Here is a 14,495-nt window from a genome sequence, read left to right on the forward strand (position 1 = left end):
ACCGACAACACACGTAGCGCTACTCGGTTACGTGTTTTTACAAATGTGCTTACCTTCCTCCTCCTCTTTTATTTCTTTCTTTCCTCATGGTATTTTTGTACGCCTTTTTTCATTACGCGCGCGTCAAGTATGACACATCGTTGCGTTCGTGGTGGACAAATGAAACGGAAAATCAACCGAAATTACATTCGATTGAATTTCTAGTCGTATATGGAATTGGATAAAAATATTAGTTTTAATCAGCGCGATAATCAGTTCTATTTTCGGGATACGTTTATTTTTCCCGAAATTAATATTGTTATGATTTCTTATTTTTTTGGGAAGCATGATATACTTTTATATGGATTAAATATTATAAAATGTAGTATGTGTTAGTTTGAAAATATTTACTCCAAAGTGGTGTATGTTAATTATTGTTAATTTATAAAAGCATTAGCGTTTATATATATAGAGTTAAATATTTCACATTAAATCTGTATTCAATTCATTTTTACCTTTATTATTTTTTAAAAGCATTATAAAATTAGAATGTCTGTTATTTTGTAATGTCTGATAATTAGCAGAATGTCTGTTAATGACTATTTGGTACGTACTTATAAAAATCAGTTTTTTTCAACTTTGTTTGTTTGTCTAGGTCTAAATAAAAAATTTCTCGACCAATTTTTATGAAATTCGCACAGTTTATAAATGGTACTTGGTCATAGTTTATTTTTTATTTCCTCTTGATATCTCCAGCGGTTTTGAAGTTGTAAGATTATATGCTATTATTCTTAAATAGAACATGTATTCTTGAATTTGTAGCTATAATTATAATTTCATTAAATATAATTTTTTTCTATTGATTCTGTTTTTAGGAATGTCTCAGGGACGACATCGAGGTTAATCAGTTAGTTAAATAAACGCTAATTAAATAATCATTAATGAGCTGTTAAAATTTATGTTGTACTATATCTGTATTTATATTCCTGGTAAACGGCAATTCATATTCATAGTATTTATATAAAATTAATATTTATATTATTCATAAAATATTACCTAATCAAAAGTTATTCATTTACAGTTATTCAAATTTTTCAAAATGTAAAATTTAATGTATAAATAATAAATTATAAATTATAAATGTATAAATAATAAATATAAAATTAACATTTATAATATTTACGCATTTCTGTATATAAGTTTTATTTGTATACAAATAATAAGGCTTTATTAAATTATCAAAACCGCAAAACATTTAAAGAAGTACGTTTATCACAATAACTACCGGGATCGACGCATACTTATTTTTAGATTGACAACGAAGTAAAAGAATTCGTATATAAATTAAGGATAAAATATGAACTAGTATGTACAATTTTTTATCTTTACAAAAGTCAATGTATATTTGTATGAGAGAACGGTACAAGAATCTTTTAATTGATCTCGTTAATGTCGATAATATTTTTCTTAATTGCATTTTTTAATTCTGATATGTGTATTCTGACATGTGTATTATTTACACATTTTATGTGTGTTATACGTATACCTTTTTATTTATCCTTTGATTACACTATTTTGCTGGTGCGTTTTTGTACCAATTGCTGTTCATGTACTACCACAAAAAGCAATATTATTTAAGGTGATACATTTTCAGATCTATTATTGTTAGTAAAAATAAAAATCTAACAGAAGTCATCTTAACTTCTTTAACAGTTCACTCCATCAAAATGAAAATGATTTATATTTATTAATTTATTTCATTTTCAGTTATATCTATATTCAACTATATTCGACCACGAACAAAATGGAATAAACAAATTTTCAAATATTGCTGTAAATAACGGTTATTTTTAAATTCTCGGTATGTAAAAAATTACTGTAAATCCAAATTTAGTTATTCAAGTTTATAATTTTTCTGAATTTTAATTTAGAAATTAATTTTTTAAATTTATAGTATTTAAAGAGTAAGTTATGTAATGTGCATGTGCTTGATGCATACAGCGCATGTGCAATGCTTTTTTGTACCGTTTTGGAGTATTTGAACATTGAAAATTTTAGGCTCTTGGAATTTTGAGAATTTAGTAAGTTAAATATTTTCGAAATTGTAAATTTTATAGATTCAAAAATTATGGAATTTTGGAAATTCAAAATTTGTAAATCTTGAAAATTTGAGTATTTGAAAATTTTAGAATTTGAAAATTTGTAAATCTCGGAAATTTGGGTATTTAGAAATGTAACAATTTTTGCATTTAAAAAATTGGTAAATTTGATTTCAATTATGAAATCTAAAAAATTTTTAAATTTATTAATTCGTGTATTTAGAGAAGTGGAGATCTTGAGAATTTTTAAATTAAAAATTTTGAAATCTGAAAAATCAAATTTTCGGAAATTTGAAAATTTGAATGTCCATTTTAACAATTTATCGAATTTAAAAAATTGGGAAGCGTCAAAATTTGAAAATTTTAGGCTGTAAATTTCTGGATTTTATCAAAAATTTCCAAAATTTTAGAATTTAAAAATTTGATAATGTAAGAATTGCGAAAATAAAATTTAAAAAGATGTTATAAATAGAAACAGTGCTGAAGAATGACGGAATCCTTAACCCCTTTTAAAACAGAACGTTGATTTCACCTTGGTGTGCTAAAGCTTAAATCCACCATTAAACTACATTTTAAATTAATCCATAAACAAGCAACGTTAAGAGTAAAGAGAGCATTATATGAAACAAGCTAATAAATAATGAGTAATCAGGTAGAAATATTAATTATAATTGATCGCTCTAAACTTAATTCCTTAAGCAGCTCTGTTTGTACAACTAGTATCAGCTGCTCGAAGAATGATCTATTTACAGTGAAGGGCTTCAAAGTGGTCAGCAGTGGACATCGACCGGTTTCTAAGCTCATGCGTGAAAACAGCATATGACTCATGCGTATCATAGTGTGGGTAATTCAGCACACGTTCATTATTCATACGTGAAAAAGTATTACAGACTATATATACGCTAAACTTCATGTCAAACTGCAATCGTATACTTCGCTAAGTATTGTCCGGTATCAGTTACACGTTCAACGTCGATCCGTTCCATTTAATAAAAATCTTATTATTGTGTTGCAGTATTAAAAAGAACATACATATGAATTAGTTAAGTTATGTCGTTTTTATTAGTAGATATTTATTTAACTTATGTATCAACACATTTTTTTTTTAAACAAGTACATTGTTACCTTGAAGCTTACATTTTAGAATGTGAAGGTCACATTTTACAATTTTTTTATGTAAATTCTTAATAAAAAGATCTACAAGTAGTCTACAAAGATTAACTTACGCACAAAAATTTCGTAAAAATCGATTGACACAAGGAAATGGCAGATATTGAAATTTTAAAAAATCTTTAAGTCTGAAACAGTTATAGAAAATTGCTATTCATAACTACGTCAATCGATGTTCATGACGTACTTAGTTTATTTTAACGTATATTAGCGTAGGTGCTGTAAGTCTCCCGAAAGAAAAAAGTTCCATTACTTCCTTGTTTTTGAATGGTAAATTTTTTAACTTACAGATTTTTTAATTTAGAGTTAAGAAATTCTGAATATGAGAATTTAGAGATTTCGGAATTCGCATAACTGTATACAAGCAGATCATAAAATTCAGAATGTACTGCAAATTAGCGCAACTACGGTCGATTGGCAATTTAAATTCCACCGTTTTAAAGCTATAGCTTGCCCCACTTATGTAGGTTGCTCTATATAAACATTGTTTCAGAAAACTGATTTCACTAAAACCACGCGACAGATACAATGACGAAGGAACTGAAAATAGATATAGATTACGATGCAACAAGAGAATATTGATAGGGTGGCTATAATTTACACAAGTTGGGGGAAAACTCGCCATTAACCAATCGTAATTTTTTAAGTGCATTGGACATATCAGTATTGAATGCTTATAAGAAACAGCAGTAAGCTATGTATAAATTGTATTTATAAATCCATATCTATTATGAAAGTATGTAGCTACAAAATTTATAATATAAAATAGTTCAAATTATATGTTGTCAAATAGTTTGTTGTAAACTTGTTTATACATTGTTGTAAAACAGTTCAAATTTTTTGTATGTGTAATTATGTAAGCATAATTGCATATACAAGAAAAGAAATTGTAAACTATTTATAAGTTACCAAGTTATAAGAAGTTTTTGTCAGCAATACTACAATAAATTTAAATATTTTTTATTTCACAGAAAGGTTGTTGGGTACAGTATGTCTTCTTTGTTTTTTTATTATATTCTTATAAGTCCTTTACATTATGTTTTAAAAGAAGCATACGTTGGCACAGTATATTTATATAATATACTTTATGAATTCACGATTCCTTAATATTTTTTGGATATATAAAATATTTTGTATATGAAATTTATCTTTTAAGGAATTAACAATATAACGATGTTTCTTCTTATAATTATGGTTCAATTAAAGGTATTTTGTGTATGAGTAATCGCCTTTGAAGATCTTGAAACACTTCATACACTCTCATAACTGTTTTTGATCGACCGTGCCAGATAGACTGAAAACCAAATACCTATTGCCTGCAAAATAAATAAAACAACGTTTAAGAGGAAATTCTTATGACGTATCTGGCATAAAATAATATTAAGTTACATAAATATACAAGGTGGCGTATTTAAATCAACCCATACAAATATCTTAAAAAATATTGACAATATAAAAAAATGTTTCGAAGTTACATAATTTCAGGGGGAAATTGTCGGGTGAAAGTAGCTTTCTTTTTAAATATTCACATAAGCACATGATATTAAGTGAAATGCAAATTAATTACTTTCCTGTACAGAACAATGAGCTGCATTGAACAGTGTTCAAGAAATATATAATTCCATTTAAAAAAATGGCCTACATATCTTTTATACACGTTCATAAGGATATTAATAGGTATTTAGAAGGAAGCTACCTTCATTAAATAATTTGATCCCTAAAATTACGTCATTTTTGTGTAAAATATTTTTTGTATCATCAATAGTCGAATGGGCCAATTTAAATAGGCACATACACCATTTCTTTAGCTCCTAAATATATAATTACCTGAACTACTGCAATACCAATACCAACACCACCTAGCTGCACGGCGTGGGATTTGATAAAAGACAGGAACCCACCATAACAACCGTTCGGATGTAAAGTAGGAGATGTAAGGGTACAATTTGCTTCTTTCACGAGATTATCGCAGCACGAAGCAGGGATAGATTGCAAAACGGCCATCCATTCGCTCGCATTATTTGTTCCACAACAATGAAACTGCAATAATTAACATTTTATCTTATATAACTCATATACAGTGTTAAATGAAAGCAAATTAAAAATACATATCTAAACCCTACAATCCAAGTTCATTAAATACATTCCTTTAAAAAATGATATTATACATATTTCTCATGTCAAATTTCTCGTTCTTTACAGTGATACAAGTAATTTCATTCTAAATTGAGTTTAGTACAAAAATTATATTAAGTCTATATTTTGTTCTACGCTAAACTATGTAAATGACTTTTATTATTAATATAACATTTTATGGTAATAGGACATTTCAATTTCATAGGTACTGTTTGCAGTATTAAACCCACAATATTCTTTAGCTCTACAATTGTAAACTTTCCCTGAAATTAAGTCTATAACATAAATAACAATACTTTTGGAACACTTTTTAAATGATATGTCAAAGCTATAAAATACTATATCCCATTCTACATCATTTATACAAGATACAAAACTGTAGCAACAAAATGAGTCACTAATGTTGCTTAACATTAAAATATTGATAATATGTACAAACAATAAGATACTGTCATCATTTCAGAATTCCAAATATTTATTAACAATGTTGAAATATAGGTAAAATGCTGATAGTACTGAGTGTACATATTGTTCTCAAGAACTCTGAAACATTGACAATATGTATTGATCACTTGAAGTTTTCAAAAAGTTTCTAAAGTTACAAGCTTTTTGCATCATTAACTTTTTTTTCTCCGAAGTTTGAAAAGTGTGTCGTGCTCGTTTAGCCACTCTTATGTACTAATATACAAATTGAATTTGGAATTGTTATGACAAATGCTTGTTTACCGCTTCAAAAGTGTTACAGATAAATACTAAAATTAACAAAATCTTTTATCGCTAAAAATTTTGGATCATATAATTTAACCGTCACTGTCAAATTTTCTTTGTCTTTAACAATTTATATAAAAATAACGATGTTTGAAAATTATTTAAATAGATAAAGCTATTGACGTTTTCGCTACTAACAAAGGACAACTATAGTCGTTTGCCACGAAACGAACACAGTAGGCGTACCATAGAGATTATAGCTGTCCTATTACATATGAAGTTAAACAATTTAATGTACGAGAGCGTTTCCGATATGGTGTAGCGATAACGTTACGAACTTATAATAAAAATATAAAATTAAAGAAAATTACATCGCTCTGAAGATTATTCCACACCATCTGTATTTCTGTGTTGTTTCTATACAGTTGCATTGTATCTATCATCTTCTCTTCAACAATCGTTGATGCTCTGTTTCGCAATACATATCCAGATATGCCAGCTGAGAGTTCCAAAATAAAAACAAGAACTAAGAACGATGTAAACTAGAAGCAGAAAAAAGAAAAATTATTTGTATGTTTTATAAACAGTCGCCTGAACATCACTTGAGGTGAACTTCTGAAATTTTAAATAAAATACGTAAAAATTATTCGGCATTGGCATTTGTCCGATTATGCTATAATAAACTCCCGTTACGATCCCACTTACTAGTTGCAGCAATGAAAAATTTTTGTAATTGAGGATATAATGGTCCTTTTATACGGTTCTATACAGTGCTATAATATCGGCGGAACATCGATTCGCGTTTGTGCGAATGGCAATATAACGAGAGCCTATTATATAAACTTATTTTATTTTATTTATTTTTAGCTTGTTATATAAATTAAAAGTTCTCAAGTAATAGTAAGTTTCTTCAATGAAAATTACAGAACAAATGGAGTCTCGCTGTATGGCTATTGGAGATAAAAGCGATACATGAATTAACTTTAACATTTGTCTCGATCTAACGGTATTAATCACCATTAATTATTTCTTCTTGTATTCGCATGTTTCGATTCAATTTTGTTCTTTAATTTTCCTCACGTAATTTGACTAATTTTGTAATCGTTCTTGAATAAATAGTTTTTCTGTTTTGTACATAATTAATTACGACACTTTATTCGTCCACGGATCTCCTCGCCTTCAACAGGTTATGGGCCCAGAAGATTGCGGAATTAAAAGTGTACGGAAAATAATTAATTAAAAAGCCGGATCGATAGTTTCTCGAAACGGTTAATTTTTTGTGTTAACGGGTATCATGACTTCTGGAATTGTACGAATCGATTCTCTTAACAAAGAGAATTATGATACTTGGAAGATGCAAATGCAGGCTTTGCTAATAAAGAACGATGCGTGGACATGTGAGTGGTGAATTCAACAAACCGAACGTCGTTGCCGGAGACATTGTGTCAGAAAATGCTGTGAAGGAATAGACAAAAAAACGACAGCAAAGCAAAATCGGACATTATTTTGTCGATAAGCCAGTCGGAATTAAAGCAATTAAAAATTGCGAAACATCTCGCGAAGTGTGGATGAAACTGGAAGAGATTTATCAATCTAAAGGACCAACGCGAAATGCCACATTATTAAAGAAACTGATGTTACAACGAATGGATGAAAACGAAGATGTTCGTGAACATTTTCGGAAATTCTTTGACATCATCGATAAACTGAGCGAGATGGAAGTCCATATAAATGAAGATTTATTAACAATCATGCTCTTATATAGTTTGCCAACTACTTTCGAAAATTTTCGTTGTGCTATTGAGTCTCATGACGAATTGCCATCACCGAAAACTCTGTGCATCAAAATTACTGAAGAAAGTGACGCTCGTAAAAACGACGCACGAAGCAACGTTCAAGGCGTCATGGTTGTAAATAAAAGTTTTCGAGAACGGAATCAGAAGGCAACGGAAAAGAAAGACGTAAGTGTTAAGGAAAATTTCAAATATCAGTGTCATCGGTGTCGTAAATACGGTCATAAAGCTGCAGATTGTAAGAAATTTAAAGACGATCGCGGATCAAACGCAAATAAAGCTGAAGATGTCGGATTATGTACGTTTCTCGAATGTACTGATAAACATGAAGTGTTGCGAGTAGACAGTTCGAGTAATGCCGGTAATTGTTGTATAGATAGTGGCGCAACTTCACATCTATGTAACAACTTGAACGAATTCACGAACATCGAATATTCGAGTCTCGGAAAATTAAATCTCGCGAACAGTACATCGACCAAAATAACGGGAAGAGGCACGGTTTGTTTCTTGACGAAAGCGTATAATAATGAGAAGAACATTCGGTTGGATGATGCGTTATACGTGCCGGATCTTCGAACAAACTTGTTATCAGTCGCGAAAATTACGGATAAAGGTTTTAAGGTTACATTTACTAAAGCCATGGTGACAGACAGTAACGGAAGTACGAAATTAGTAGCAAATCTGCGGATTATATTATGTGCGCGGAAATTCACACGGCGAGTGTAATGCTATTTCGCAAAATACATCGTCAAACGCGCCGGGTACGTTAATGTCGTGGCATCGTCGTCTGGGACATGTAAATTGTAAAGATCTTATCCAAGCGGTACGCAGAAAAATGATACAAGGAATTGATTTACCGGAACGTGAATCGGAATAGGAGTGCGATATTTGTATTCGTGGAAAAATTGTACGAACACCTTTTCCGAAAAAATCAACGCGGGAAATTGATTTACTGGAGATCATTCATTCCGATGTTTGTGGTCCGATGAAGACTATTTCGAATGGGAAAGCTAAATATTTTGTAACTTTCATCGACGATCATTCGAGATGGACTGAGGTACGTTTTCTCAAATCAAAAGACGAAGTCTTTGAAGCTTTTAAGGAATTTAAGCAGCTCGTCGAGAATTTGAAAGGTAAAAAAATTAAATATTTACAATCCGATAATGGCGGAGAATATATGAGCCGCGAATTTAATAATTATTTGAGAGAACACGGAATTTCAAGAAGATTATCTGTTGCAAGAAATCCGGAACAAAATGGCGTTGCTGAGAGGAAGAACCGGACTTTATTGGAAACTGCAAGGTGTCTTCTGTTGCAGGCAAGTTTTCCTTCATCTTTTTGGGCCGAAGCAGTTAATACAGCGAATTATATTAGGAATCGTTGTCCAACTAAAAGTTTGGTAAACAAAACGCCATACGAAGCCTGGACGCATCGGAAACCGGACGTGGGACACATAAAGGATTTTGGCTGTAAAGTATTTCTTTTAAATTGAGAATCTAACAGAGATAAATTTCAGTCGCGTTGCAAGGAAGGTATCTTTGTCGGCTATTCTGATAATTCCAAAGAATACAGGATTTGGTTGCCGAAAGATCGAAAAGTAGAAATTGCGCGTGACGTTAAATTTCTAGAAAATAAAGGAACTCGATTTGTAGATCATGAAAAAGTAACGTTCGACAAAGAAGACGAAGCGGAAGAAGAAGAAATGCCTCACGGAATTGATATTGAGTTGAAGCCATCAATCAGCGTTGAAAACAATGATTTTTCGTGTAATGAACTTGACGATTTTCAGGAAGATTTGTCAGATGAGCAAAACGTCGAAGAGGAACGACCAGACGAAACGCCTAGAGTAGGTCGTGGAAGATCACGTGGAAGACCGAGAATACTTCGTACTGGTTTGAGGGGAAGACCACGGAAATTATTTCAAGTGCCAAGCGAACTTGCAGGTAATGTTGAGGAGAACTATGTATTTTTATCGGAAATTACCATAAAGCAAGCGATGTCCAGTCCAAAAGTGAACGAATGGATAAGAGCTATGGCAACCGAGGTAAAGTCAGTTATTAAAAATGATACGTGAGAAGTGGTTTCTCGACCGAAAAATTGTGACGTTATCGGGAGTAAAATGGTTTTACGAAATAAATGTCGACTGGATGGAACTATTGAGAAAAGGAAGGCGCGTCTTATTGCTCAGGGATTCTCACAACGTCCGAGAATTCATTTTAATCAGACATTTGCTCCTGTAGCTAGATTAAGTTCTATTCGTCTTTTAATTGCTATAGCAGCGCGTTATGGAATGGCTATTGAACAGCTTGATGTCACAACAGCATATTTGAATGGTGTATTGGATGAAGAAATATTTATGTCACCGCCTAAAATGTTAAATGAAGCGTTGGAATCACTTATCGAGTCAGAAGGTAAAAATAGTCAAATTAAAATTAAAACACAACGCATGTTAAAGGAACTATCGTCTGGGGACAAAGTTTGTCGTCTCAAGAAATCTCTATACGGTCTACGACAGGCTGGAAAGTGGTGGTCTAACCGATTGGACAAGGCTCTGAAGAAATATGGAATGTCAAATTCGATTTCGAGCGATTTCCTGCTAAAACGTGCGAATTAATGCGTGTCTTGAGGGGAAGTATTGGAGGTAAAAGCGATCCACGAATTAACTTTAACATTTGTCTCCATCTAACGGTATTAATCACCATTAATTATTTCTTTTTGTATTCGCATGTTTCGATTCAATTTTGTTCTCTAATTTTCCTCACGTAATTTGACTATAATTTTGTAATCGTTCTTGAATAAATAGTTTTTCTGTTATTACGAGACTTTATTCATCCACGAATCTCCTCGCCTTCAACAATGGCCTGAAACAGAGCTATAACAATAATAAAAATTGTGAAATGGCCATATATGTATAATTTGGAATGGAATTTCTCTATGCAATATATATTTTTCAATTTAAAAATTTGAATATTTAAGGAGATAAAAATTTTTAATTTTGTAACTTTCAACATTTGAAGTTTCATAAATTTACCAATTTAATTTCATAATTGATAAATTTGTATATATTTGCATAAATAATATAAATTAAATAATTAAAAAATTGCAGTTTGTATATTCTAAAATGTAAAAAGTCCTAAATTTTTCAGTTTGAAAATTTGTACATTAAAAATTTTTGGACTTTTCCCAACTTTTTTATTGGAAAATTTAAAAATTCAAAATTTAGTCATTTATAAATTTGCAAGTTTAAAAATTTCTGAATTCCTAAAACTTTCAAATTTAAGAGTTTGAATCTTAAATGGTGACAAATTCTAAATTTTTCAATTTGAAAACTGCGACTTTCAAAATTTTCAGATTTGTAAATTTCAAACTTTAAGAAGTTTTAAATTTCTCAATTTGCCAAGTTTAAAATTTCATAAATTCTAAAATGGAAAATCTTAAACTTGGTATATTTACAAATTCCAAAATTCGAAAAATCAAAAATTAAAAATTAAAAGATTTGTGATTCTGAAAATATATAAATTTGGCAGTTTTTAAATTTATTCAAGTTTGTCTGAAGTTCCCAGTTTTAGAATTTGTAAATTAATAATTTACAATTCTAAAGATTTGTAATTAAAATTTGTAATTAATAAAAAATTATTAAATCAATAAATTTGCAATTCGGAAATTTTTCAAATTTAAAAAATTTGAAAATTGATGTCTTGTCTTGCTCCTTTTTGATCTGACCTGAAATCATAATCTTGAAAACGTGAATATCACTTATATCTAATAACTAATATCTAATAATAGTGTGAAAATAATTACCGTAACAATCATGCAGTAATTTTCACGAACGGCGCCGCAACATCCGAAAAAGGCAATGAGAAAGATAATTGCACCGATTGCGATGAGCAGCGAAGGAACTGACAAGAATTTATTATCCAAGAAATGCTGATAATTGTGATAAACTCCATGAAACACGACACCAATAGATAATAAAATTATTCCCGTTATCTGAAAATGAAAATACGTTTTTTACCATTTTTTTTTAACGATGTAATCAATTTGTAGTATAAATATGATTTATGTTTGACATAATTAAATTTATTGAATTTCAAAATAGTTCTTAGATAAACGTAAATGATATCCGCTAATATCTGCATTAATAAATATCTATTTAAACGTTCTATTTTAGCATGCTAATAGGGTCAAATCAATTACCTCTGTTTACATGAGAAATAGGATCAGCAGAAAATAAGATTAAGTGTTTTTTAGGTGCCGAGAGAATCTTTAGAAATTACCGAGATGGGTGAAATGAGGCTAAGCCATAGTTTAAAGAAATACTACTTTAAATAATTATGTCTAGTGTAAATTTATACGTATCGTTCACACTCGTTAACATGCGAGAAATTGTATCGAATATTATAATGACTAATTTTATTTCGATAGATAATAAACAAATGTAAAAGTATTTTATAAATCATACATGTTTAATCAATCAAGATCTTATTTAAAATATTGTTTTAGTTATTATTAAAAATAATTAATTAAATAAAGTAACTAAAATAATAATGAAAGGTAACGTATGAATATTTTTTCATGTTCCGATTGTACACGTCTTATATACGCTTTAAAAGAAATTCGTTTTCAATTGCTGCGGTGTCCGAGCGGTTAAGGAGATGGACTTGAAATCCATTGGGTTCTACCCGCGCAGGTTCGAATCCTGTCCGCAGCGAACTTTTTTTTTTCTTAAAAAAGAACATCACAAAACTAATTTTCATTCTTATATTCATATATCTATCTTTCTTTATAAAAATACTTATATTTAACTTAATTAACAACATATTTCTCTTTATATTCATATCTGCGAAACGCAAGATGAATTAAATATTTGTTTTGTTAAAATATTAATGGCAAATGTATTTTGTTTTATTTAAAATGCATTTTTATGAAAAAGTAAATATTTCTGTAAGAACGAAAATTTTTTAGTTTCTTTTTTCGTTAACTATACTGAGGAACACAATATCACTGAATGTTACGCCCTCTTCAACTGAAATAAGCATAAAAAATTAAAGGAAGTTATCACTTATATGTATACGTATTTGAACGTTTATAAATTTTTCTGAACCTTTTAATAAATTTAAAGGTAAATTTATAATAGGTATAAAAATAATTGTAATGTGTTTACTTCGATAAAACTAATGATAAATATAAGAGTATATGTGTAAACAAGACGTAAAAATATACGTGTATATATAATGTGCATCGATATATCGAATATTGTATGACGCATAAAATGATCAACAGGAAAACAGACTACTTCGTTGTGACGAACGGTTATTCCCATTCTTAATTACATTTCATTCCAAATTTTAATTCATATTAGACCTACATTATTCTTACAGCATCCGTAAGGATCTAGAATCTATATCGATTTTGTACCAATATTTAGGTTATACGGAGGTTAGTAAAATTTGTAGAAAGATTAATAATCTTTCTATATAACTCATTATTCACATATGTGCAATTTTGTCATTTATCAATGACAGTGTAACACAAACAAAATTCATAATAAATTTACAATTTTAAAAAATGTATGTAAACATCCGAAATATGGAGAACATTCCACGTTTCTCTTATGATCCTTCAGGTAGAAATCATTTAAAATCACAAGTTTGTTATTTCTTGTACATTAATATGCATGTAACGTTAAACTTTATTAAATATGTTAAGAATTTAAAGTATAACTCTCTACAAAAAATACGTTAACAGGATTTAAATAGCAAGATAACAAAGTCAAGATAAGGAAGAAAATGTTACTTACAACAAAGAGCAGATTGAAGACAAACATGAGATATTTGACACATCGTGAACCGATAGATAATTTCATATTATTAACCATTACTAATCACTGACAGTGTAAATTAAATAGTATTTGTCGATTGCAACAGATAAAAAAATACCAATTCGCTACGTTTTTATCTAGTTTTTTAACATTAAAAAAAGGCGCACAAACCGGCCAAGAACACAACGACAATTCACTACTTTTAGACTATCGCGTGGCTGCGTGTGCCCGCGCATGCGCGAATATAATGCTCTTAACCAAGGTTGTGAAATTTCAAAGGTTACCAACCGCAATTTTTTTTCCATTTTTCGTCATCCCAATTCTGACTTCCCTCGTTCAAATTAAAAACTTTCTATCGAATGAAATCACAATTGCATAAGAGAATTTAAAAACTATAAAAATAAAACCAAAATTAATTATTTACAGATTTATAAAATTGTATGCTATACTTCCTTTTTACTATCGTATCTTCATGATTTTTATTCAAATTTGTGTATGTCATAATACGTTTCTTGACTGCAATGATACTTTAGTTTCTTATGTTAATTAAAAATTGTGTTGCAATATTATAGTTAAAATACTAATATTAATAATAAATGAGATTGTTTTATTGTAAAATACTCACAGATTTTAATTACTAAGAATGACAGATTAATAATCTTATATCTTATTTGCATACAAACAATACAGAAGTGAATATTTTTTATAATTATTGTGATAATTGCTATATTGGTTTTTGAATTACATCAATAATTGCAAACCTTGTTAAAATTAATAAATGCACTAATA

General features: G+C 29.6%; 1 protein-coding gene and 1 non-coding gene across 2 annotated transcripts; one reads left to right on the forward strand and one right to left on the reverse strand.

The window, feature by feature from the left end:
• Positions 1-4,192: 4,192 nt before the first annotated feature.
• On the reverse strand, positions 4,193-13,934 carry LOC100876170 (CD63 antigen). Its single transcript, XM_003704442.3, has 5 exons — positions 13,686-13,934; positions 11,687-11,875; positions 6,464-6,634; positions 5,076-5,288; positions 4,193-4,564 (listed from the first exon to the last, which is right to left on the reverse strand). Exons 1-5 carry the CDS (start codon positions 13,761-13,763, stop codon positions 4,499-4,501), a joined length of 717 nt encoding a protein of 238 aa, XP_003704490.1. The 5' UTR covers positions 13,764-13,934; the 3' UTR covers positions 4,193-4,498.
• Positions 12,515-12,596, forward strand: TRNAS-UGA (transfer RNA serine (anticodon UGA)). The gene has a single exon. It is a non-coding gene; the product is annotated as a tRNA-Ser (tRNA).
• Positions 13,935-14,495: the final 561 nt, after the last annotated feature.

The sequence above is a fragment of the Megachile rotundata genome, chromosome 8 (genome assembly GCF_050947335.1).
Source record: "Megachile rotundata isolate GNS110a chromosome 8, iyMegRotu1, whole genome shotgun sequence".
NCBI lineage: Eukaryota > Metazoa > Arthropoda > Insecta > Hymenoptera > Megachilidae > Megachile > Megachile rotundata.

What these genes read in the sequence shown, in the direction of transcription:
- LOC100876170 (XM_003704442.3), bottom strand. Translation starts at nt 13,763, where the DNA reads ATGGTTAATAATATGAAATTATCTATCGGTTCACGATGTGTCAAATAT. An exon ending in ATTACTGCATGATTGTTACG is followed by an intron (nt 6,635 to 11,686) that starts GTAATTATTTTC and finishes TTCTGCTTCTAG; the next exon opens with TTTACATCGTTCTTAGTTCT. An exon ending in TTGGTATTGCAGTAGTTCAG is followed by an intron (nt 4,565 to 5,075) that starts GTAATTATATAT and finishes TTTATTTTGCAG; the next exon opens with GCAATAGGTATTTGGTTTTC.